This window comes from Notothenia rossii (genome assembly GCF_949606895.1).
Source record: "Notothenia rossii genome assembly, chromosome: 11".
NCBI classification, from domain to species: Eukaryota; Metazoa; Chordata; class Actinopteri; order Perciformes; family Nototheniidae; genus Notothenia; species Notothenia rossii.
This window is the reverse complement of record NC_136910.1, coordinates 23,595,517-23,622,699: the sequence shown is the minus strand read 5'-3', so window position 1 is coordinate 23,622,699 and position 27,183 is coordinate 23,595,517. Positions and strand designations below refer to the sequence as shown.

Sequence of the window (27,183 nt, the reverse complement as noted above, 5' to 3'; positions counted from 1 at the left end):
TTGTGTCACCATCCAAATACTATATAGTTACATCTATATTTAGCTTTCTCCTTCCTCAACCCTGACATATAAGGGGTGGACAATATAACTTCAAATGCACCTATAAGGACTTCACAGAGAGTTATCAGTCATTAGAACTTTAACTAGAATGTGAGCAGTAGTATATGCCAGAAGTCTAAAGAACCACGGTCCATGCTTCTGCACATACAGAAGATGAACCTGCGTTAGGGTCATTCTGAGAAATGTGATACCTGGTAAGCTAATAAGCTAGTTTAGAGCAAAGGACTGTTTAATCTGTAGCTCAGATGCGGTGCTGTGTGTGCTTCTTCTCCTAATGGTATGAATGGTATTTGCTGAAAAATGTAATATATTTCAGTTTGAAACAATCACGCAAAGACTATTTTAAACCAAAATACAAGAGAAGATAAATGTTGACACTGAATAGTAGAGTGATATTCAAAATGAGTTCGTGCCCCGTGCGAGCCCAAACTGTTATTACCAAACTTTTGTTACGTAACGTCCATAGTAACATCACACCAAGTAATTCACTTATGGAACAAATTTAGGCTTTTTATTTTAACCCGAATAATTAAGTTTTCATCATCAGGGGAAGTTGGGTATTAGCTAGCATCACACACACCAAGCTTCACGCGACTGTGAGTCAAATAACAAAGGAAACACAATTCCAGTGTAACCTTTAGTCTAACTTCTGGGTTCTTCAAAGATTTGTAAAGACAGATTCATCTGGCAATGACTATTTTAAATGGAACACCTGTAACTACCAGGATGGAGGAGAAGATCAGTGTTAGCCCTGAATAGAAGACTGAACTGAGTGATGAAGACAAAAGTCATTTTGAGCCTACTTTTCTTACGTCACTCCCGAACAAAAACCACCCCAAAGTACATCATTTACGGAACTAGCTTCAAACTGTTGTAAAGACAGATTACACCCCTCCCTACTACATTTCAAGGTATTTTGTCCACTGCCTTCTATATATTTATGTTCAGTGTTGATTACTTGTTTGTGATCCTTTCAGAGCACCTCTACAGTCAGTCTGGGTTGTAAATGACCGTGGCTCCAGTAGAGAGCCACACACACTTTCCTCTGGGGGATTGTAGGTGAGAGAGCCCAAGTCAAAAGACTTATGAACCGGGCAGACTTCTACTATCAAAGGAGCCACAGGGGAGCCAATTTAAAGAGGTAGTAGGACTCATCACAGATGACAGAAGGTACAGATGAAGGTACAGATGAGAGAAGGTACAGATGAGAGAAGGTACAGATGAAGGTACAGATGAAGGTACAGATGAGAGAAGGTACAGATGAAGGTACAGATGAGAGAAGGTACAGATGAAGGTACAGATGAAGGTACAGATGAGAGAAGGTACAGATGAAGGTACAGATGAGAGAAGGTACAGATGAAGGTACAGATGAGAGAAGGTACAGATGAAGGTACAGATGAGAGAAGGTACAGATGAGAGAAGGTACAGATGAGAGAAGGTACAGATGAAGGTACAGATGAGAGAAGGTACAGATGAAGGTACAGATGAAGGTACAGATGAGAGAAGGTACAGATGAAGGTACAGATGAAGGTACAGATGAAGGTACAGATGAAGGTACAGATGAGAGAAGGTACAGATGAGAGAATGTACAGATGAGAGAAGGTACAGATGAAGGTACAGATGAGAGAAGGTACAGATGAGAGAAGGTACAGATGAGAGAAGGTACAGATGAAAGAAGGTACAGATGAAGGTACAGATGAGAGAAGGTACAGATGAGAGAAGGTACAGATGAGAGAAGGTACAGATGAAGGTACAGATGAGAGAAGGTACAGATGAGAGAAGGTACAGATGAAGGTACAGATGAAGGTACAGATGAGAGAAGGTACAGATGAAGGTACAGATGAGAGAAGGTACAGATGAAGGTACAGATGAGAGAAGGTACAGATGAAGGTACAGATGAGAGAAGGTACAGATGAAGGTACAGATGAGAGAAGGTACAGATGAAGGTACAGATGAGAGAAGGTACAGATGAAGGTACAGATGAGAGAAGGTACAGATGAAGGTACAGATGAGAGAAGGTACAGATGAGAGAAGGTACAGATGAAGGTACAGATGAGAGAAGGTACAGATGAAGGTACAGATGAGAGAAGGTACAGATGAGAGAAGGTACAGATGAAGGTACAGATGAGAGAAGGTACAGATGAAGGTACAGATGAAGGTACAGATGAGAGAAGGTACAGATGAAGGTACAGATGAGAGAAGGTACAGATGAAGGTACAGATGAGAGAAGGTACAGATGAAGGTACAGATGAGAGAAGGTACAGATGAAGGTACAGATGAGAGAAGGTACAGATGAGAGAAGGTACAGATGAAGGTACAGATGAAGGTACAGATTAGAGAAGGTACAGATGAAGGTACAGATGAAGGTACAGATTAGAGAAGGTACAGATGAAGGTACAGATGAGAGAAGGTACAGATGAGAGAAGGTACAGATGAAGGTAGAGATGAGAGAAGGTACAGATGAGAGAAGGTACAGATGAGAGAAGGTACAGATGAAGGTACAGATGAGAGAAGGTACAGATGAAGGTACAGATGAAGGTACAGATTAGAGAAGGTACAGATGAAGGTACAGATGAGAGAAGGTACAGATGAGAGAAGGTACAGATGAGAGAAGGTACAGATGAAGGTACAGCTTAAGGTACAGATGAAGGTACAGATTAGAGAAGGTACAGATGAAGGTACAGATGAGAGAAGGTACAGATGAGAGAAGGTACAGATGAAGGTACAGATGAGAGAAGGTACAGATGAGAGAAGGTACAGATGAGAGAAGGTACAGATGAGAGAAGGTACAGATGAGAGAAGAATCAGCAACGTTGAGAAGTGATCTGTATGTTTGCTCAATACAAACTCTTTTCTTTTCCTTTGAACCCCCTTTAATACACGTGTGCTCTCCTTTTCTTTCTAAGATGTGGGTTTATGTGTGTATTGATTTTTAGAGATACAAGTTTTGTATGAAAAAATAACCAAACAAGTTCTAGTCGTCCAAACATGTGCTGTATGTGAATTGTTTTGTTTGTTTTTTGTAAATTATCTGCTAATTTATTTAGTTATTTTAAGTTGTTAATTCTAGGTATTGACTTAAAAAAGATTCTATGTGTTTCTCTTTGTTGATTACTTTCATGTTCTCTGATATACTCTCTTGCTAATATCTGATGGATATGTACTAGACTGCCTATTTGTGCTGGGCATAAAATACTCTAACTGTTGGCCAGGTATTTACTTCATTCCCTTTATGAGAAGAACATGTATATATATATATATATATATATATATATATATATCACATAACTGTTTATCCTCAAATCTCAATATACTTGTCTTTAAAGCCACCTTTGTCAGATTCATGGTTGTCTGTTTAATGATCGTCAACACGGTAACTCAAGAGAATGATCTTCTGGCTTCTGAAACATCACCTCTTTCTCCCCGACATTCTTTCTGTTTCCCTTTTTCACTGAAAATCCATGCTGGTGCTTGTGTGGTTTTTAAGTGAGAACTTGTTTAATTTTCCACCGATAAGAGCCCAAGTTCTTCCCAGTCATGACATCAGTGTTTACGCCGCTGATTTTCCATTCACAAAAACAACAAAGGCGGACTGCGTCGGGTCGATGCTTGTGTTGCTCTTCCTCGTATGAAGCCAGATTAGATTAAAGAACGATTCCTCCAACGTTAAACTCTGTCCAGAGTGCAGTGGTTCATCGCTTGACAGTTTGGTTCTGTGGCATTTGTCGACCACTGCAGTGTACCGGCGTTTAGCACCGTTTACTCACGGCAGTGAAAGTTCAAATTCACTGTCTGACTGTCACACAAGCAGCTGATGCATATTTCCCATCGCCATAAGTGGATGTGTTTCCGTTTGAATTGACACTGTTTGGCATCATAAAGACGTCATTAGAGTTTCTCTTTTATCAAATAGGTGATGTTAGCATAGCCATTGTAGCTAATCTGACTATCTTGACTGTTGGTTACTATCATATCGTGGGAGAAACCATTTTCTACGGGCATATTTAAAAAAACAAATGGTTTGCATCGGGCACTGGCTCCAAAGAGGCCCTGGAACCACTTTGGTAGAGAAAGGGTATGGGAGGAGGTAGAGCGTACACACACCTGAACAAACTTACAGATGTAGAGAAGTGAGAGGAAGAACCCCTGTAGGAATCTTTTTGGAGTTTGAGGCGGGGCAACAGGGAACTTCTCAAGCTATTAACTTCTGCAGGAGGTATTTGCCCAAAGTGATTAATATATCTGTCACCTCAGAGCAGCTCCAGGTATTTGAGTGTATACCTCCGCCCCGAATCCTTCCTCTCCGCTCAGCCCCCGCCGCTCTCTGCTTTCTCTCCCCTATCTTGTCTCCCCTCCTCTTCCCTGTGAGGCTCCGTTCCATAGAAATGCATCCGGGAGGTAGCAGGGCTGTTAAGCTGAGACGAGAGGACGGCCTTATTGGCTTTGATTGGAGACTCGGCAGTGCATCTGTCTCTTTTCTCGCCCTTCCTTTCTCCAGAGGGGCAGGACCGAGCAACTACAAAGTTATGCTTAAATTAAAGTTGGCCTCTTCTGTTCTCGCCTCGGATGATCCACCCCCCCCCCCCCCCCCTCCCCCCACTCACTTACACATACCTCCTTCCTTCGCTTTAACAACTCATCACCCAGAATTAAACTGGTTCTGTCAATACGAAAGCCTCCCAGGACACCGCCAGCCTCTTCTTCTCTTCTCTTCTCTATTGCTGGAGTGTGCTGCTTGTTCCCTCACATAGAAAAGGATAGTCTTGGACTAAAACAACGATTGCAGTGCTCACTTGATACTGCTAAGCCTCTCAGATAGTCATCGATAATACTTGTAGTAAGAGCTTGACTGAAATAAGTGTTTTAAATGCTGATACTGTCTCTTACTCTTGGATTGGAATAGAAGTTGCAGTTAATATAATTAACTGGTGCCGCTATTGTTTTAATGACTTTCACAACCTGCCTGATTATTGCTAACCTATGTGGTACAGTATTGGGAAAACCCTCATATATGTACATTGTTCATTCTAGAAATAATATAATAATATTGGAATTATTGGAATTGAATGAGCCAAATAAATGTCATAGCCAATATATACAGTGCTGATTTTCTCAGCAAGGTTCAAATAAGGCGCTCTAAGGTTTATGTATTTGGTAACTATATATTATGTCAGTTATGCACATAAGTACTGATTCATGTTGTTTAACAGTGTGGAAACAGGTCCTTGCCCCCTTACATTTCATTTTTCCATTTCTATTGACATTTTTCTAAACTGCTGTTTTTGAAATGGTGTTTTATATTGTGTGATCCTGTGATAATGTTTGACAAGGAGAGCTGATTCCTCAATGGAACGCTGAATTGGTCTGATGATGATGAGGATGCAGCTGTTTTGATTTCATTGTGTGAATATAACCCTGATTTTGCTTTTCTTTAGGAAAGTATGTGTTTTATATTCATTCACGCTGCATAGAAATGTTCCTTTAACAATGGAGCTACATGTCTTATTTAACTGACTTGCTTATTCTCTCTCTTTTTAGTAAATGAAAGAAAGACTAGAGGAGTGAATACAGATGGACATCAACTAAAAAAAGAGAAGAACAGCACAGACACGTGGGACATTAAAAAAAGATCAACTTAAACAAAAAGAGCCGATTTGAAAAGGAGCCCTTCTATCAAGAATGACCGGGGATCTGAGAGGATGGAGGGGGGGTAAGGGCCTGCTCCGGGGCCACGGCCTGAAGATGGAGCCTGTAGTCCTGAAGAGGGGCCCCTGGCTCTGAGCCCTGAAAAACAAACGCTGAGTGGAAGAGACCAATTAGAGAAGTCACCATAAAACATTTTATTTTTGTAAACTTTTTTAAGTTTATGATTTCCAAAAAGATCAAACACTAATGTACGTATATACATATTATATATTATATGTGTGTAATATAGTAAGTATGTTTTAAAAAAAATGAAGAACTTGGAAGAAAATGTGATGTGTCTTTGTGATTAGGACGGGGGAGGTGGGGTGAGGAGACGCCCCCCCCCCCGTCCTCTGATCATCTCCCCCCACACTCCTGCCCCATCAACCTCTGCTGGATGGGGCAGGGATGATGGGGATAGTACGGAAAAGGCGTGTGTGTGTGTGTGTGTGTGTGTGTGTGTGTGTGTGTGTGTGTGTGTGTGTGTGTGTGTGTGTGTGTGTGTGTGTGTGTGTGTGTGTGTGTGTGTGTGTGTGTGTGTGTGTGTGTGTGTGTGTGTGTGTGTGTGTGTGTGTGTGTGTGTTTGTCGCTCCAGCAGACATGTCACTATGTGATTGCTATGTGAATACGGAGTACTCTTCAGATAAAAAAAACAAAGAAAAAAAAATAATTTTCGAGCTTGTCTTCTCTTGGACTGCAAAAGTGTAGATGTTCCTTTGGGGAGTTATGACAAGCAGGCTGTATTTTATAGATAAGAAAAAAAATAAGAATGATGACTAAGTATCCCTACGTTGGCCTGAGCCAATTGGGATAAGAAGAGATAGAAATGATGTGATGAGTTGATCAGCTAAAGTACACTGAACTGTTCACAAGAACAGCTGAAGTACACTCATTAGTGCACGAGAACAGCTGAAATACAATGGTTAGTGCACAAGAACAGCTTAAGTAAACTGATCAACGCACGTGAACAGCTGAAGTAAAGTGATTAGTGCACGAGAATAACTGAAGTACACTCATTAGTGTACAAGAACAGCTGAAGTACACTGAGCAGTGCACGAGAGCAGCTGGAGTACACTGATTAGTGCATGAGAACAGCTGGAATACACTGAGACAGCTGATTGGTCAGTAGTATGTCAAGTCTGCTGGAGGCCTGACATCATGTCATTGTGGTGTTGTGGTTTGAGGTGGCTGTGCTGTGTAGTGAACTGCTTTTGTACATCGTGTTGGTTAGGGTAGGGGGGGGGGGGCTCAGGCAGTCTGAAGGACGGTGCACACAAAGAAAAAGTCTCCCATCCATCCTTGAACACAGCCCTCAGCTTTCACATGGAGGAAGGCTGATGGGGTGAGAGGGGGGAGGGGAAGGGATACATAAGCCCTATATGAAGTCAAAAAAAGTGTCACGAACAAACAAAGTTTTACTAAGAGTCTCTTTAAACCTTTCTATTTATATGGATCTCTACTTTAGTGACATCCTTCTATATTTAAACGTTGTACTAATAACATGCTGTCAGGCATGGTCAGAGAGTCAGTTGTAGCCATTTACTAATGTTGTATTTATTGTATTACCAGTAAGGAGAAAAAAAACATTTATATAAGAATAATATAGATATATCTATTTGTGATCTGCAACTCTTGGACATACGTTTGCCTTTCATTTTGGACTTTCATGCAGGATTCAACACACTGTCAATGTATGATAAGGTTTCTACTTGTGTGATGTTTTATTCTGTTGACATTCATTTCTTACCCTTCAGTTCAGCTACTGAATGTATCTTCAAAAAACTTTTTAGGTAGATGTTGTTGTTTTATATATACTTAAAAAAAGCATACAGTACTCTGTACATGACATACATGTGTAAATGATATAGCAAAATGTTTCTGATAATATGCTTCTTCTTCTACTTCTACTGATGGACTGTAATGCCATGGCCAAAAAAAAGAAAGAGGGAGAAAAAGATGAGGGAAGCATTTAAAGGGAACACCAGTACCCTGCAGTGGGGAGACAGAGACGTGTAATCATTACTGGATCACTCACAATTCTTCTCAGTCAGGCTCTTCACATGTGATAAGAACAAGGAGAGGGAAAGACAGAGGGAGGGGAGTCAGATACAACTTTTTTTTTAAATATAGATTTTCTGCCCGTCTGTTCTCTCTCCCTTTGTCGTTTCTTGTTGAATCTCTTGAACATTTTTGCTGGGGTTGAGTTTTTTGTGGGGGCTGAGGAAGAGGAGGAAGGGGCAAAAAAGAGGACTGGGGAACAGCCCTCTATGCTATATGGGGTGGACAAAATAATAGAGACCTCCAATGATCATAATGCTGATATCATATTCTAAAGAAAATGTGTTCAAACGTCTGTCTGTTTTATTAACAACTTGCAAGTCATTTATAATAATTTAAATAGGTATAATTTGTATTATTATTATTATTATTATTATTATTATTATTATTATTATTATTTAGAATTGTATCAGAATCAACATAAACAAATGTGAATGTACTGATTATTATTCATCATTTTGAATCTATCAGGCCCTATTGATGTACTTGACATGGTTCATGGATGAAAGGGCCATGTCAAATGTGAATGTAAAATCACACAGCAGTGTTGACCCTAATCAGCTTCGTACATGTCCATTAGAAAACAATGTAGTCATCTCAGGGTTTGTTTTAGTCAGGAAAATATATGATCCAGCCAAAAGCAATGAATGTAGCTCAGTATAGTGTAGCGGAAGCGGCACACAGCTGGTGTGGAGCATGGCTGTGGAAATGCTGGCCTGCTCTTTTTCAGAGATTTTCTTTGTTTTCATTGCTTTGATGTCTTTAAAGCAAAATGGCCTGTGTCGCTGCCTTTGCAGTTGTAATCCCCATATTCTGATGCTACTGATTCCATGTATACATTATTTCGTCCACCTCCTGCAGTATGTATTGGTGAAAGTAGAGTGACCTGAGGTCCTCTTGGGTTGGTTACCAACATTCTGGTGGCCTTGAATTAAGAAAACTAATCCACATGATCAATCTCCTCTTCCTCCTCTTCCTCTGTTTTGCCCCAGTCCAGATAAGCTTCCCAAATGGACTCAGAGGTTGCTTCTGTTTGAAAGGATCCAGTGACACCTCCCATGTTGCTGCATTTATTTCTCTCTCACTCTTTCAAGGTGCATGGTGCACAGTAGAAGTGGGGGGGGGGGGAGTCTGGAAGCTACTTCGAAGACTAAGACCAAATGAGTTTGTGTTGGGGTGAGCATTGTACGGAATTCTTAATGACTGTCCACCAGCTTCCCTCAGCTATCCCCTGGTAACCTGTTCCACTGGGATAACACCTGCAGTTGGACTGAGACAAACTGCAAGTAGCAGGAAGACGGAAGCAAAACAGACTTTTAAAAAAACAACTAACGATGTCAATCCTAAAAGAGATCCAGGTATCCTCTGATCTCTGCCGTGTTCTTCTGATTCTCAGTTTTTCTGTTCTTTCTGTTGTCGGTTTAAGACGTTTTGTCCCGTTTACATGTACTGTAAATGCTGTCCACACATTAATGGCTGGCGAGATTAAAAAAGGTGTGAATCAGCTGTCATTCCAGCTGTAGTATTCTCTATGGCTAATCTGAAGAAAAAAATCCTGAATGAAATAACCTTGATCCTTTAGTCCTTCCCTCCCTGTTCCCTCCAGAAACCCCTTCCCCTAGCTGCCCATACCATAGCAAACCCCTTCCCTTGCTCTACAGTACACACACTGTAGAAAAAAATCCTTGAGCTTCCTACTGAAATCTTCTGAGTCTTCTGCAAAACCTTCCATATTCTTTTATATTGTGTATACCTCAGATGCAAGCCCAAAAGCAGCTACTATTCTCTGAAACCTGCTGGCAACCAGACCTCGTTCACACCCCCCCCCCCCCCCCAAAAGCCCAACTACAACCCATAAGCCAGAACCACACCTACCTCCCCTCGTAACTCGCTGACCTCCTCAGTAAAGGCCACAGTATACTTTCTGCACAGACAAGGCAAGTTTGCTCAAAACGAAAGGATTTTTTTTTTACACCAGCCTTATTGTGCTTATATCTGAAGTTGCTCTAAAACATCAGGGCAACATTTATTTGCTTACAAGCTAAATGTCGTTTTTTTGTTTAAAAAATGTTTGTATTAACTCCTATGTGAAGTGCAGGTCCTGGTTTGTGTAACAGCTTGCAAAATGTGTGTACAACTTGACCAGAGATACGCTACATGCATTGGGTTAGGACTAAACTCTGTGAAACTATTTGTTTTTTCTAGTATTTATTGGGAATCAGACTAGATTAGAATGAAAGCTAACACTTATTTTACATTATATAGATGTATATAACTTAACAATCAACTACCGAGAAAATAAGAATAAAGTTCAAACTAAACCTAACCCTAGATCTAATATTTCACACACCTTGCTAACGGTTTGGAATAAGTCAAATCACAATGTAAATGTTACTGTGACATGGGCCTTAGTCCACATCATCTCTCAGTATCCTATGCCATTTTTTTCCCCCAAAGTACTTTTCCATTTGTATTTCCAATGTTCCTAACTTGCCCTTATGTATGTATGTGGTCCTGGTTGCCTATTGTTTATGAGTAGTCACAAAACCAAGTTTATATAGCAATTTCTGTTCAGTTAAGGAAACTAAAACAAAGTCAGGAAAATGTTACGTTCATGATTATGAAAAACACAACATTGGCTGTAAGATTGGAAAATCGGCTTCCACAGTAACCTGAATGTCTATGTCAGTACTCAAGAAAGCAATCATAGTCGTGTTTCCTGCTCCTTTACTTCTTTAGATCAGTTTTGGCAACTAAACCTAATTTAAGAAGAATATCACCTTAATTGTTTTTAACAAATAGCTTATAACCGTAGCTTATTACTTTAACCCCTTAAACAGTATATAAACTATGCCTACTTATAAGTGGAAAAACAATCAAGATATGCAACAAACACACTTGTAAGGAAAAGTCATATTTGTAGTAAGGAGATGTTTTTCTAGGTCATAGGCCCCATTTTGTGGTGACTATAAATAAGTGTACGGTACAAAACTACATTTTGTGTGTGGCATTGTGTTCTGTTTTCATTATATTGAGCATTTTTACTTGTGCCATAAGTATACTGTTGCCTTTACAACCACGCCACTCCCCTAACCCCAATCCCAGTCCTATGCAGATCCCCAAAGCACAACGGTTTGAATGTTAACCCGTGAGAAAAATAGAAAGTAAATAATGAATTTGTGTCCATTCTGTTTGTATCTGTCTGTCTGTTTTATCTGTTTGAAGCTTCAATGTGCTTTTGTATTCCTTACAGTATGTACAGATCCTCCCTTTCTCTCTGTCAATAGCAAAACCTTGTATTACTGTATATTAGAACAAAAACACTCTTCATGTGTGTGTGGCTTCACTTAACCTGTGCAATTTAACATCATTGTTTTATGTTACTCTGCAAACAGTTCCAAGGGATACATACATATACACATGCGGATCAGAGCGTATATATATTGTTTTTGTGTTCTGGTTTTATTTCTGTATCTTCCCAATGTGCTTCAAAGAAACAATAGTATTTATTACATTATTGGTACATTATTATCACAGTTATTATTACAGTTATGACTACCATGGTTATAAATAAACCTTTCTTTCCTCAGTACCTCCCCTGTTAATGCGGTTAATGCAGTTAAAGAGATTTCACACATTATCTGCAGAAACACTGTCTGTTTAAGCTCATGTACTGGAGTGGATGGACTACAAAGATTGCAAGAACAAAAGTAAAAGTGTTTTTGTTGTGTGTGTGTGTGTGTGTGTGTGTGTGTGTGTGTGTGTGTGTGTGTGTGTGTGTGTGTGTGTGTGTGTGTGTGTGTGTGTGTGTGTGTGTGTGTGTGTGTGTGTGTGTGTGTGTGTGTGTGTGTGTGTGATATATACAGATAAATAGCTCCTTCTAGTGGTGTGTGAACTATTTTCCTTCACTTCCTTCTGAGTGTGTTTTCACTGGGAAATCAAGTTCTGGGTACACATTAACTTAAACTGCAACACAGTTAAAACAGAGTGCTATCACCCATCACACGACACAGTTTAACACCTGTCACTAGTGCTTCTGTTAGGCACTCATTTTGGACATCTAGAGTTCATACATGTTACTTTGCACAAGGAGTTTAGTGCCATCACTTTCCTGATTCAACCAGACAGCGGGATAGGACCCTAGACTTTTGCTTTTGTCTTTGAACCCTTGTGTCTGTTAACCTTGAAGGAGACCTATCATGCTATATTTAAATAATATATTGTAGGGCCATACCTATATAAGGTATATTTATACGTTTTCTTTTTCAAAATACCAAACAGATCATGCATTTTAGCCATGCCTCATTTTGCTCTATTTTCCTCTCCTCCACCCTGTCTTTGCATGCGCTGCAGCTGACCACGCCCCCCTGCAAAGGAGGGGGCCGAGTTACGAGTGTCATGTTACCATGCTGTTACCATGCCACGGCAACCTCTCATTCCCCTGATTGGTGGAGAGTTGGCCATATAGGCGGAGCTCCTCGTCACTGACATCAGACTATTTTCAAATCTGTATCAGTCTGTATCAGATCCGTTAAAGCCCCGTTTTTAGAGATTTGGGTATGGAGGAAAATAGAGAGGGTTGTGTTTTCTGACACTTGGTGAGTTCCCGGGGACACATATTCATGTATAAAAGACGTACAAAAGTGCATTTTCCATGATAGGTCCCCTTTAATGGGCTTGCCAATTCATTTTTCAGGGAAAAAGTCTCCATCATGTGGAATGATAAAGGGACTAAAGTGCCCATGTCAGCTTAGGGCCTTTTTCACAAGCATCTTCTTTCAATTGATTCCAATGACAAAAATGCATGCCATCGCAAGCAAATATTTAAACTTTTTGAGGAAAGCGCTCATGACGTCACTGTATCAATACGTTGAGAAGCTTTTTTTTGACCGTGTGTTTTAATGCCGCTACGCACCAACATGAGACCAAAGAACGCGTACCGAAGGCATCCCGGCTTCTGCGTCGGCTACGCCGCCCGCCTACGCCGCCTGCCTACGCCGCCCGCCTACGAACACACCGCAAAGACTTCAGTCAACGAGTGGCAATAACTGTCCTTACCAGCAGGCAGCGGTAGTGTGTATTCGTCATTCAAAAGAGGCAACAACCGGAAGACAGACTGCGTTATCATTGCGTGATACAAACAAACAACAAATAGCGTCTGGGTTCCATTTTCACTCTCTCTCGTCAATCAAAAACATGTATCGTATGGTACTGGCATTATCAGCAATTGGAGTGTTGCTTGCGGCTGCAGAGATTAAGAAGCGGAAGCGAAACATTTCGAGAGCTGTCCCAGGAAGATGGAGACAAGACCCTGAACTACGGCAGGCCACCCTGCCACACGGCACCAATATTCCAGCTCGAGCCAAGCAGCACAGGGATGAACTATGCCAATATTTTAAAGGTGTTGGTGCAGTGCCTTTTCAGTGGGATAAGATATAGCAAATATGTCTAATGCTGTGTTATCAATGGCTGTAGTATCAAGGTACGAAATAAAGTTTTGTATTGCCTATCCTGCTATTTGTGTTTATTCTTTTAATCACACAGCGTTAATAAAAAATAAAACATGTGCCTACATAACTGTCAGTTACAGCCGTACATTATTATTGGTTTAACAGTATATTTTTAACACATTTTAAAATGACCATCTTGAACAGCTACAACGTTAAAATACTTCTAGGCAGATTGTGGAGGATAATGGGAGAAAGAATAGAGGGGCAGACAGAAACACCCATCTGAATAATGGCCACTTCTTGCAAAATGTAAATTTCCATGTGATGCTTACAATAGGTAAATGAACAATGAACAGTGGTAGACAGTAGCTCTATCTGTCTGTGTGTGCCTTCTTAATCGTTTGTTTTGGCCAACAAGTTGAATCGGCCGCGGGAGGTGTGAAAATGTGCCGTAAAGAGACAACGGTGCGGGACATACCAACCTGAGTAGGGCACCGCGAATGCCCGACTGCCTCTGACGACCTCTGACTCCCAAAATCGGGTTGGTGTGTCAGGGCCCTTAGACGGAAACTATCATAACAAAGGGAAAGAAGCCTATTTGTTTGAGCTGATCAGCTGGCGGACTCTGAGGCCCAATCCCAAACTACACCCTACACCTGACCCTACCCCTACACACTACCCCTCCGTTTGCACGTTCACGGTGGCGTGTGTTGAAGCTTCAACGCTTCTGCCCATTCACTTTGAATGGGGTGATGGCACGCTTTGCCGAACCGCATTGTGGTTCTGTCACTTGGCTTTGCTCGCGTTGCCCACTTCAAAAGTTGAGAAAAGTTCAACTTTTGAAGCTTCGACGGAAGCGTCAGCCAATCAAATCATATGCCAGTACAAGCTCTAGCCAATCAAACCGCGTGCTTGTGTGTCCGGGGCGAGAGATTCATTTGATTGGTTGTTGGTCGAGTTTCAGACACGCCCGCCGGCAAACTTCAACGCGCACTGCCATAAGGGCTGTTCCAAACCAACGAGTGTGGAGCACCGGTGTGGAGGGGGAGTGGGCTATCAAGCCCTCAAACAGGGTTAAGGCTAGAAAGGATCCGTCTAGTGTAAATATGAGGTCACGTTCTCGTTGTAACTCTCGTTGTAATCGGAGCGGCTCGGAAACACATCTACAGCAGTAACATGATGCAACATACACATTAATGCAGCAGTAATATTAATAGAAAAAACATCAGACATAATAGTTAAACACTGCAAGGGAACATTTTATTGCACCAGGAGCTATTTTGGGACTTTTACTGCAACAACGTTTACTTGCCTGTGAATAAAAGATAAACCATAGTGTTGGTGATCTACAGTGTTGTCATTCTTCTTTGAACAGCAAGACCGCTAACACCCTATTTCAACAATCACACTCCCCGTCATTGACATAATTACTAGATAGTTTAGCTTCTCACCATCATTTGCTGTGGCCAACTGATGTTAACGATCGTAACTGAAAGGCTGCCTGCCAAACGTAAACATTCCGCCACGTGACATTCAGCCAAACTCTCGCGAGAGTTTTACACAAGACGGATCCTTTCTAGCCATAACCCTCAAACAGCGAGTCAGTAGCAGTGCTGACTTGAGACCGGTCTCTGCCTGACCCGTCTCCACGCTGTGTGTGTCCGTCAGGAAACAAGCTGTTTATAAGTAGTTCCAGCAAACATCCACTGATAAACTACGATGTTAACAACCTCATGATTGCCTCATATGTTTTAACTTAGGATCATACCTGTGTTTAGTCTAGAAAAAGGTAAATGTGTGCATTTTATTATAAAGTTGTGTATATTTACAGACTGTTGCAAAACTAAGAAGCTTATAAACATCAGGTTTAAAACTAAAAGAGATTTACAAAAAAGTAACACAATTAAAGATGTTATTTTAGTTTTTTTTTTTTTTTTTTTATCAAAGAGATGCTGATTTGAAACCGTTGTTACATACAGTTACGGCATTTCCTGTTTCTGCCGGAGAGAGGGGAGTTTGTCCCAAAGCTTGCCGCTGTATTTACTCTCTCCATCTGACAGGAGGGAGCCTCATTGAGCTGCGAGTGTCACTCCACGGAGTTCACTCCGCCACGGAGGGGTAGTGTGTAGGGTTAGGGTGTAGGGCGTGGTTTGGGTGTTGCTGCCGTTGAGTTTGTGACTTTGATTGGTGTATTAATTAGACGATTAAACTAAGCAGTCTAAAGCTCATTCAAACAAAGTGTGAGAATATTCCAGTCGGTGTTCAAAGTGAATGTGAAACTAAAATATGCCAGAAAAAGGAACTAGTTTACACGACCATTTGGAGCTTCGACTAATTTGTTTCCAGAAAATGCAACTATACCCAATGTTATCTCAAATCAACACAACAAACACATTTTTAAAATAAAGGTTGTCTTAAAAATGATTCACCATATACTGCAAACGTAACCCACTTGTTGCTAATTGGTCTAAATCAATCAGACTAAACACTTTTCCAACGCGAATGAACCATAAACACTAAAAACCTTTGATTGGACACAGTGATGCAGTAGTAATGAGTAATTGTACAAAGAAATTCTTTATTTAAACTCTTTCTGAAGGTCTTCATCCTTATTTAATGCTGAATCCACACACACGCATACACACACGTACGCAGTGGATTCCATCAAAGTCCACCTGTCTGGCCCTAAGCCTCACCCAGCACACCATGCATGCCAGTGTCAGAGCCAGAGATAGTGAAAGAGAGGGATGATGGGACATTGATAGCCATTTGTCTTCCATCTCCTTAGGGACACAAGACAGAGAGCTGTTGTCCGTCTCCTCCACTATCATTTACTTAAACAAAACAAATGCCTCATCGATCCCCAGTCCCTCCTCACATCCCCGCCGTTCCCTTTCCATCACAGCAGCCAGGGAACGCACTCAACACACACACACACACACACACACACACACACACACACACACACACACACACACACACACACACACACACACACACACACACACACACACACACTGTACAACTCACAACATTGATCCTCTTCTGCAGTACTTTGTCATCAACTTCCATTGTGTGCCAAACAATCCCCACTGTCGCCACAGTCCGAGACAATAGATGTTGCTGTTTTAGCATCTTTCTCTGGCGTCTGGTGGCCTTAAGGGGTATAACTGTACACAAAATGTTTGCATTGACCCCTCAGGCCATCACACGTTGGAGTTGTTTGTCTGGACATGGTGTATGTTGCATTCTGGCATTAACCCAATAACATAATTCGCCCTTTTGACCATGTTCAAGGACATTTTCAAAAGTTGAGCTCTGGAGTGCGATTTGAAATGCCGACGCATGGAGAGCCCGATACAACTACTAGCAGGACCCACCCCAGATCACAGCTATCTAGCATGCTCTTCTTGGCGACCACCGTCCTTGCTACGCTAAACAGCTAGTCATAGTGGCTCAGAGAAGAGTCCCAACATTTCATTTCCCTGCAATGAAGACGTTTAGCCTGCAGTATACAAGCTGGCCAAGAGTTACTACAGCTGGCCAAGAGTTACTACAGCTGGCCAGCCCAACCCCCACAACTCTTAATTTCAAATACTGAAAAAACTTACCCTGTTTCAATTTAGTTCATGACTGAATTAATTGTTTTAACATGTAGAAAGTGGTTAATTCCCCATTTTAAACATTACAAATGTGTGAATTGTCTCTTCGCTGAGTGTCAAAGTTCCTTTGTGTAGAGAAACCAACGGTTAGGGTGGGTAATTTGTATTTCTCAAGCCTTCAGGTGTGCCGAAAGTTAATGAACATTTTTGTAGTGGCCCAACGCTGGTATTACAACTTCTGTGTCACCCCGTGACCTCATCGGGCCAAAAAATACTTTTCCCCATTGACTTACATTTGGAAAGAGAGGTCTGTGAACGAGTGGAGATTTTTTATTTTTGTTAAATCAACTACCTGCCTTGCAGGGTCGGCGTCATGGGTGGGCATTCGCGGGCCATGCCCCCCCCAAATGAGTCACTGTGCCCCCCCTGCCAGGCCAGGCAAGCCCTGCCAGTTTGCCGTTTTTTTAATTAATTGTTTTATCATATTATAAGTGAAAACGCTAAATCTTTTTTGTGTGAAATAAATCAGAAATAAAGAATATAAATAAAAAACACAGCCTGAGGTGTGCTCACTGGTGATTGATGTGTTTCTTGACCAATGACCCGGCCTTTGATTTGTTGTTATTAATTCAAAAAATGCGCGCATAATTAGCAAGTCAGTGAGACGAAGCTAATGCTCGGAATGTCAGACAGTAATAAAGTAATGGATATACGTAAATGGCTGCAAGGTACAGCTGCTACACGGCCTCCTCCAACTCCTCCACCTCCTGAAAACGAAGGGAATAATGCACCCATCTCCAGCATCGCCGGCGGCACCACCTCTGAAGAGCTGGAGCCGTGCTCTTCGATCAACCAACCTGCTAGCCAAGCCCATCCACCTGCTGCAGCTAACGTTAGCGCTGGAATTCAACAACCCATAGATGATCTTGGAACTGATCAGCCCAAACAAATCTTCTTAAAACAGTACCCTTACAGCATCCTCACTGGCAGGAGGCGTTCTTTTGTCTCTGCTTGGTATCACAACCGAGACTGGCTTGAATACAGTGTCAAGGCCGATGCTGCATTTTGTTTCTGCTGTCGGCAGTCTAGCAAAACCCGGAGAATGGATGCATATGTCTGTTGGCTTCCGTAACTGGAAAAATGCGGTGGAGAGAGACAAGGGATTTCAGAAACATGCAAATTCAAAGGAGCATCTCTCTTGCTATGCAATGTGGAAGGAGCGAGAGAGGCGTGCCAGCACTGGAAAGGAGATTTCTACACTTGTTAACGCAGACCAACTACGAAAAAACAGGTATTATATCTCCTCTCTTATTGATTTCTGGTGGAAAACCAGCTGCCTTTACGAGGGAAGATAGAGGCTTTTGATAACATGTCAGAGGGGGGCAGTGGCCTTTTCCTCTCCCTGCTGGACTATACGATAAAAAAATACATCAAATTGGCTGATGTAGTGAAATCAATCCTTCGAAACGCCACTTACACTTGTCACGAAATGCAAAATGAACTCATAAGTACACTCAGCAATGTGGTGACTGAGGCTATCGTGGAGGAAATAGGAGACTCCTTTTACACACTGAAAGTAGATGGAACCCGACCAATAATTTCACCATATATGTAAATAATCTCTGTAATAATTTATCAAAGGCTGCTTTCCATTTTTAAGCAGATGATACTGTTATTTATTGTTCATGATGTTATTCCATCTAATTTATCTCAACTCAAGTTAGTATTAAATGCAGACAAATCCAAACTCATTATATTTTCAAATGGCAAAAAGTTAACTTATTTTCTCCCCAACATTTGTACTGTTCAAGGGACTGACATTGACATTGAAAGGGTCACTACATACAAATATCTAGGTTTTATTATTGATCAGAACTTATCTTTCAAGTCACACACTAAAAAATGTTGTTTTAAAATTAGGTTTCTCCTTTCAGACAAGGAAATATTTGATCTCTGTAACGTTTTTACCAGTATTGGATTCTGGCGATCTGCTTTACATGAATGCCTCTAACCAGTGCCTAAAGACTTTGGATACTGTGTACCATTGCATTGTGCATTACGTTTTATTACTGGAAGGATATATATATTGTGAGTTTGGAATAAATATGCACTTTATGAAAATTATTAGTTGGTTACTGTTAGTAAAAACAGTAAGGTTAATAGCCAACTGGACGTTTGTTTTGCTAGTGGATCGCCAGGCCCTCTGACCTGATCTGTGGAGTCTCAGCTGTTCATATGAACAGGGCTCGACATTATAAATGGCCCGCTGGCCCGGAAGCATTATTTAGACACCCCGGCCAGCATAAGCAACTTTAAAATCGCCCCACAGCTGTTTGCTGCGGAGCGCAGCGCGAGCAGTCTCTGGTGAGCGGGAGCGCACTCATTCACTACAGTCAGTAGTTGGAACCGCAGTAGAAAAAAGGCGTTGCTATAGCAACACGTCATGTTTATGTGAACAGGGGCGGGGTCAATATGACCCGCTGGCGGAAATAGGTAACAACAACAGAGGGTGCTCCATAACACACTTTCAGGTGTGTGTGTGTGTGTGTGTGTGTGTGTGTGTGTGTGTGTGTGTGTGTGTGTGTGTGTGTGTGTGTGTGTGTGTGTGTGTGTGTGTGTGTGTGTGTGTGTGTGTGTGTGTGTGTGTGTGTGTGTGTGTGTGTGTGTGTGTGTGTGTGTGTGTGTGTTAGAGAGAGAGACTTGGCTTAATGAAGCGTGCAGTGCTGTGTGTGTGAGAGACAAGAGGCTTTACAGCAGGTGTGTGCCCCCCCCCCGTGGTAAATGATTAACCCCCCATTCGATTTGTTCTGGAGCCGACCCTGCTGCCTTGTATGATCTTCAATAGCCCTTATTTATATATGTAGGGCCTCAAAGCTGTAAGATGTGCTTAAAGCTGAATCCAGCCGTGACATTGTGGGTTGGAGGCAGGGATTATAGAAAACGCAAATGTGGATGCTCTGTGGGCCCACATGCAGGTACATTTCAATCCACAGTACTTTTTCTCTCTAGAGTCAGAACCTTTTGATTCATGCGCCACTGAGCAATTTTCGTATTAACGAGGCCCCGCCTTCGACGCTGTATCCAGATGTTATTACACATCCATGGTATTTCTAAATTGTGAATGGCGTGTAGTGCAGTCTCCACCAGGAGACATCCTTTAATTTTAACGTCCTCAACGAAGGACGTTAAAATTATCCTCCACAAATATTTCCAGGAAGCTATAAATTAAAATGTTTTGGTGTTGAACATAATCACAGATTTTGCAAAATTGTCCAATGTCAGCAGAGCAATAGGGTCGGGAAAATTACAAACCTATTCATTGTGGATTTAAAAACACTTTAAGTTTATCTATAGCATTACAGTCATCAGAAAATCATGTACCCACACATTAATTAGTAATTTAATCTTTATTTCCACACAGTGATTTTTCTTTATCACTAGAAAACAATGCAGATTAACTGTTTTAGTAACACACTAGGGCATAAGAACAACAACTCTTTTTTATGATCATTAATGGTTTGGCACATAAGAGCAAGACCCTTCCACAAGAAAAGCTGAAGCTCCCCACACACACACACACACACACACACACACACACACACACACACACACACACACACACACACACACACACACACACACACACACACACACACACACACACACACACACACACACACACACACACACACACACACACACACACACACACACACACACACACACACACACACACACAAAACACAAACTGTCAGACGGTGGCTGAGGTTCCCCCACAGGACGCTCTATTAGTGCTAATACCCGCAGTCCTCTGTGTATTGTTCTGCTCCTGATGATTACACGGGGAACATCCCACGTTACAACACACAGCCTATCGTCTCATATCACATAACCCATGTAAGAGATGAGGATGTGAATGGGTGGCTGAGGGGAGAGGGACTACTGGCAAAGTCTTAATACTACTCAGTGGTGCGGTAAATTAATTTTGGATTGCTTCTCTGGGTTTGAACAAAATTGTTTTGTTGAGGGGAAAAAAAGAGATTAAGGTTTTTAATTATACTGGGTAATTCATTCCGCAAAATAAATCCCCGCTAAAATGGTCCCTTCAGAGACAGAGGAGATGTGTCAGCCATCTCACGGTGCCGTTATTAAGAGATGCCCCACGCACACAAACACACACTCATTGCACCGCTGACACTTCCTCTGTACTGCAGTTTACCGCCCGGTTACACTTCCTGTTTATGAGAGACGCACAGACTTTACAAAGTACAAGTTGGAATTAATAATGGGTTTAAATGACTGTTAAATCCCTCCTTTCTTCTGTTTCTCCACTTTGACCACTTTAATGTGTGTCCTCAAACAGCTGGAGCATAATCCAGAAACCCACCTCGTCCGTTTTCCAATTTACCAATCCAACACAGAAGGGAGGGGGGAAATACAATTCTCCTGCAAATTACACCAGCTCTGTTTGCGGTATAATTCATTCATAATTGGATATAATTGAAAGGCGATAACTGCTGAATATGTTCTTTAGTGAGCTTTAGGCAATTAGCGGGGGGAATGACTGACAATTACTGTTGACTTCTCCTGACATCATACGATTTCCTGTCACTCCAGGTGCAGGTGAACTGGCTCAAACCGGCAGAGGTGTGTGTACTCGCAGCTAAAAGGCACAATCAATGGGAATTATGTGCGAAATGGACCAAAGAAAGAGGCTTAATGCTAAAGAGAACGAACCAGGTCGAGGAACTTAAAGGTGGAGGTAATTCAGTTCAGAAACACTTTTTGTTATATTCCATGGAATGCTCTTAACATCCCGATAGCAATGAATATATGAAATGCTTTGACAATAAATACATAAAATCTGTGGAAGCCGTAGTACTGTAAAAAGCACGACCAATCATCTGAGCCGGCCCGGCTAAAATAACTGGATGGCCTACCTGCCTGTCAAACTTCTATCTGTGCACAAACTTATCTCGTGCCCTCATTGGTCATGTGCGCGTTCGTGTGTGTTGGCAACCCTGTCTCCTAACAATTACGTTCCCACAGAACTAAACTGCATTCTCAATTACGTTTAGCTAGAAACGTATTTTCTCCCACGTTACGTTTGTTATGAACGTATCTCAAATACGTTTATTTTCTACATATATTTGCCATTTATTGTCTTGCTTATAATAATGATAAGTCATTTACAGTATAAATATCATTTTAGAGCGCTGTTGTAAGGTCATATCATTGCATGTTAGTTCACCAGTCCACTAGGTGGCACTGTGACATTGAAGTTGTTGCCGTTCAATAAGCATAGAAGAGGAACTGGGGGCTATGTTGTTGCTAAGTATGTGATGAACCGGAGTCACAGTTCGGCGCTACCAGAAACCAATAAACTCCACTATGCTCACCAGAAGCCTCCTGTAAGTTACTACATAATGGCGACGAGGATAAAAGTACAGCAGATGCCTGGTGGAAATGCACGCAAATGAGCGAGACTGTTGAGTGGCTACGTTAACGGCACCAAACACCGGACAGTGGTGTGAGCTAGAAGATGGCGGCGGCAACGGCAGGAAACACCGCTCCTTTTGATAGTCAATCCCAGACGTGGCAGGAATATTGTGAGGTTCTCCAATATTTCTTTGAAGCTAATGAGATCGAAGATGCAGGTCGGCAAAAAGCTATTTTGCTCAGTTCAGTTGGCAGTCAGACTTACAGCCTTGTGAGGAACCTTATCAGCCCGGCGAGGCCGGGAGATAAGACGTTTCATGAGCTTGTTGTGAAATTGTACAGCGCTACAAATTTAACTCAAGAAGTAGGAAGCTGGGAGAAATAGTCATGGAGTACGTTGCTGTGCTAATGAAATTAGCACAAGATTGTAACTATGGAGAGAAGTTAACATAAATGCTGTGTGACAGGCTGGTCTGTGGGATTGGGGAGGATCACATACAACGGTGATTGTGGTCAGACAACGGCGATTGTTGTCAGACAACAGCGATTGTTGTCAGACAACGGCGATTGTTGTTGGAGGAGGTACTTGGGGAATATGAGGAGGTTTTCAAAGAGGAACTAATGAAATTTAAAGGGCCCCCAGCTAAACTATATGTGGACAAGGAAGCAACCCCCAGGTTACCTTTTCGGAATATCATCTAGCCCAGCTATTTTTCAACGGACCATGGAGGGACTGCTACAGGGCATCCCTAGAGTGGCAATATTCTTGGATGACATCCTGCTGACAGGGAAAGACGACGAAGAGCATCTGTAGACTCTTGTGCTTGTGCTGAAAATGCTACAGGAGGCCGGTCTCAGGCTCAAAAGAACCAAGTGTTCGTTCATGAGTGAGGAAGTGATGTTTCTAGGCCATAAGGTGGATGCCACAGGACTGCACCCCGTGCATGAGAAGGTGGAAGCAGGGCAGTTTCTAGCTTTGTGGGGGCCCTATGCAAGATGCTGTTTGGGGGCCCTAGTTTTTTAAGTTTTTTAACTACAATGGGGGGATTCCGAAGCCTTTAAGATGATCTGTGGAGATGCATCAATATGTTACACTTTAATAGGAAAACAGGTTAATTTCACGAAAACCAAGCAATTGAAAATTTCAAAAAATGATATTAAAAAGGTAAACAATAAGGCAAAACTATGTCAATAAATGCAAGAGATGCAGCATTTTCTCAACAATGTTTAATTTACATTTTTCATCTTCCTCATACGTCACTCATTGGCTGACAGCCCAACGATGATTTGGACTTTATTACCCCAAAAACACAAGCCACAGCTTTGCTATCATTGCAGTTTAGTCGTGTTTATATCCTACATTGGATTTTTAAGCATATAATGCTTCACCGAACACAGGAGGGGGCTTGGCTGTCTACAAATAAAGACGGCTCATTTTAATTCTCCCCAAATATATTGGGGCTGAAACTGAACTTTGAATTCTCTGCTCCCATCATAATCTTGGCCATCTTGTTAAAATTGTGAATGCAGAATTAGAAATACTATGTAACTGGTTTGCAGTTAATAAATTATCCCTTAATGTGGCCAAAACAAATGACATGTTATTCAATACAAAATCTGAGAGTAGAAATTGACATGTGCAGAAAATGACAGTATATCTAGTTTTCGTAAGTATATATATATATATATATATATATATATATATATATATGCATTTATTGTTTTCCTGCCCTAACTTTTATTTAACTTTTTCTCCTGTTTTCTTTATTTCTTTGTACTCCTTCATTTCTATATGTTTTTGACGCAATACTGCAGATGTTGTATTAGGATGATGCACGGGAGGGCTACTTTCCGTAAGCTATGCTTCAGCCCTCCCGCTTCTACTAATTTTGTTCATCTTTGTGTGTATGAATTATACTTTTTTTGTTTTTTGGATGAATAAAAAAAAAAAAAAGTTGTAAAAAATTACTTTCAGCTTGGGGGCCCCTAGTGGCCGCGGGGGCCCTATGCACCTGCATAGTCCGCCTATAGGAAGAAACGGCCCTGGGTTAAAGCAATCAAGGATGCACCCACACCTCCAAATGTGACAGAGCTCAAAGCATATCTAGGACTGTTAAACTATTATAACAAGTTCCTGCCCAGTCTGTCAACCATCCTTGCTCCAGTGCACAAACTGCTAAAAAAAGACACAAAGTGGCAGTGGGAAGATGCACAACAGACAGCGTTTGAAAAGTCAAAAGACATGATGCATGAACGGCATCATTTAGACATGTTTCGGTTCCGCTTTTCGATGCCTGAGGAAATGTTTCTCGCCGCTCTCCGTAGCCTACTGTATGACTGCGGCGGGGCGGGAAATGCATAGATATATATAAACACTAGATGACTCACAGATGGTTTACTATTTAAATAACCATAGCTTGCTCAATTTTCAACCAATTTTCAAACGGTTTGGTTTTTTATAAACATCAAAGATGTAGTTATGATACTGCATACTTATAATCATGGACTTTCTTATGAAAATAACATTAAGCAGATAAAGCAATAGCTATACACACACACACAAGGTATTTATATTAAATATTTGCCGGTGTATATATTTCCATTTATTTTATTATATTGTTAATATTTAAAATAAATTATCAAATTAAAATATATTTATATTTGATATATAAAAATCGATCTCATGTTACCACTCTGTAAGCCAAGAGTTGTTAATTTAGCAATGCCTTAGCTTGAAGAACAGGGACACAACTAATGACAATAGCATATGGTGGTATATTATTTAGATATTCACACCTTTATCAGAAGAACCAAACCAACATAAAATTACCTCACAGACAGTAGGTCCTGGCCAGTTCTGTCTCATGTATCACAATTATTTTGACATGAGATCTTCATATCATCCTAGTTTTGTATTTAGTTTCTAGATTTGTAAACAAATCCAGAACCTTTGAAATAAGTTACCACTTCACAGCACGGTGCACTGAGTTCTTGTAGTCGAAAAAAGCCCAAGAATAATATAAACTGTACCCTGTGTCCTTTTGTGCCCTTCTGTAGTCCATTTACTGTTTTTCTTGTCTTACCCCGGCTGATATCTCACTGAATCCACTGTTTTAATTGTTCCCTATATTGCCCCTATGCCCTGTAAGGTGTCCTTGGGTGTTATGAAAGTGTTTGCACATGTTTGTTCAAGTGTATGAGTGACATAGAGCAAGGGAGATGGCCAGTGGTTCTCAAACTTTTTACACAGAGTACCACCTCAAATTATATTGGGCTCTCCTAGTAACACCATCATAAACCTTCCTGGGTACCACCGAGATAAAGGATTTAATATGACAAGCCATATGATGCTCTCATTTGTTAGTGACATTCCACATGCAATTAAGGTACTTTATTGATCCCAATTTGGGAAAACGTTTTTAGTTACAACAGCATAAGGGACAAGGCATTTTACAATAAATTAAAAATAAGCAAGAAAAAGAAAGAAAAGAAAGAAAGAGGAAAATATACATGTTGGATTTGACAGGATATCATATATATATAATATACATATACATAAATATTAGGCATATTGAATATTGATGTTAAATATTGAATATTGAACAAATTATATATGTGTAAAATGTACAACGTGGTTATATTCAAGAGAAACTATGGAGCAGAGAGTTCTCTTCCAGCCAGAGGTGATTTATTGTACAGAATTATTGCAGTGGGCAGGAATGTGTTCCTGTATCGGTCCTTGTCGGCAGTCTGTTGGAGAAGGAGCTCAGTTGACCCTCCAGCTGCAGGTGGAGAGGATAGGTGGGGTTATCCATGATGGAAAACAGCCTGTTCAGTGTCCTTCTCTCCACCACAGCTTCAAAGGGGTCCAGCTTGATGCCGATGACAGACTAGCTTTCCTGATCAGTTTGTTGATCCTGCTGGTGGCACCAGCTCTGATGCTGCCCCCCCAGCAGACCGCAGCAAATAAGAGAGCACTGACCACAACAGACTGGTAGAAGATCTCCAGCATCTTGCTGCACACGTGGAAGGATCTCAGCTTCCTCAGAAAATAGAGTCTGCTCATCCCCTTCTTGTGCACAGCGTCAGTGTTGATCCTCCAGTTCAGTCCGTCGTCTAAGTGCATTCCCAGGTATTTGTAGTCCTCCACAACAGCCACATCCTCTCCCAGAATGCACAGGGGTAGAGGAGACGTCCTCACCCTCCTGAAATCAATGACCATCTCTCTGGTCTTGGCCACATTCAGAATACTCCCAACATTAGGCTGAGGTTCATCCTGAGACAAGTCCATTGGCAGGTCATCTTCCGCTCTTCTAGAAGTGGTTGTGCTTCTTGTTGCTTCCGGCTAAAATAAAGATAATTAAAGACATTTTGAGTGATTAAAATGTGCTGTAATACACAACACATTATTTATTCCGAAACTTGCAGAAAGAAAAACTAAAGTGTGACATTTAATCACATATTTATATATATCAATCTTATACACCTTGAATTCTTGTTGGCCAATGATACACATACCCTTTGAAGATGAGCTGGTAAATTGAATACGGTTGGCACAACACCATCTTTAAGCCGGACAGTCTGCCCCGTCCTGTCAAAGTCCTCACTCCTGAAGTGCTCACTGCAGAGCAGTGTCCTGCCAGAGGAAACAAAACCGTTCCTCTTTTGGGAAACCTTAAAAACATGAGAAAGGTAGCCAGATATATAAATTATTGTCAACATTGTCCTCCCTTCTTTCCTTTAACATTAAGGGTACGGACAAAAATACACACCGAAATGATCATAATTGTGGGGTAATTGTATGTATGTATGTATGTATGTATGTATGTATGTATGTATGTATGTATGTATGTATGTATGTATGTATGTATGTATGTATGTATGTATGT

At 41.3% G+C, this 27,183-nt stretch overlaps 2 protein-coding genes across 2 annotated transcripts in view; one reads left to right on the top strand and one right to left on the bottom strand.

Moving 5' to 3' along the window:
- rbfox3a (RNA binding fox-1 homolog 3a) overlaps positions 1–11,395 on the top strand; it is an 836,552-nt gene extending 825,157 nt beyond the window's left edge. Inside the window, exon 16 of the mRNA XM_079660085.1 lies at positions 5,599–11,395. Within this exon, the coding sequence (XP_079516211.1) occupies positions 5,599–5,601 (3 nt within the window). The 3' untranslated portion in view covers positions 5,602–11,395. The remainder of the gene's footprint in view (positions 1–5,598) is intronic.
- Positions 11,396–25,549: 14,154 nt separating this feature from the next.
- Positions 25,550–26,948, bottom strand: LOC307025160 (uncharacterized protein). Its single transcript, XM_079659775.1, has 2 exons — positions 26,813–26,948; positions 25,550–26,639 (listed from the first exon to the last, which is right to left on the bottom strand). The coding sequence occupies exon 2, from the start codon at positions 26,583–26,585 to the stop codon at positions 26,127–26,129; it is 459 nt and encodes a 152-aa protein (XP_079515901.1). The 5' UTR covers positions 26,586–26,639; positions 26,813–26,948; the 3' UTR covers positions 25,550–26,126.
- Between the last annotated feature and the right edge of the window lie 235 nt (positions 26,949–27,183).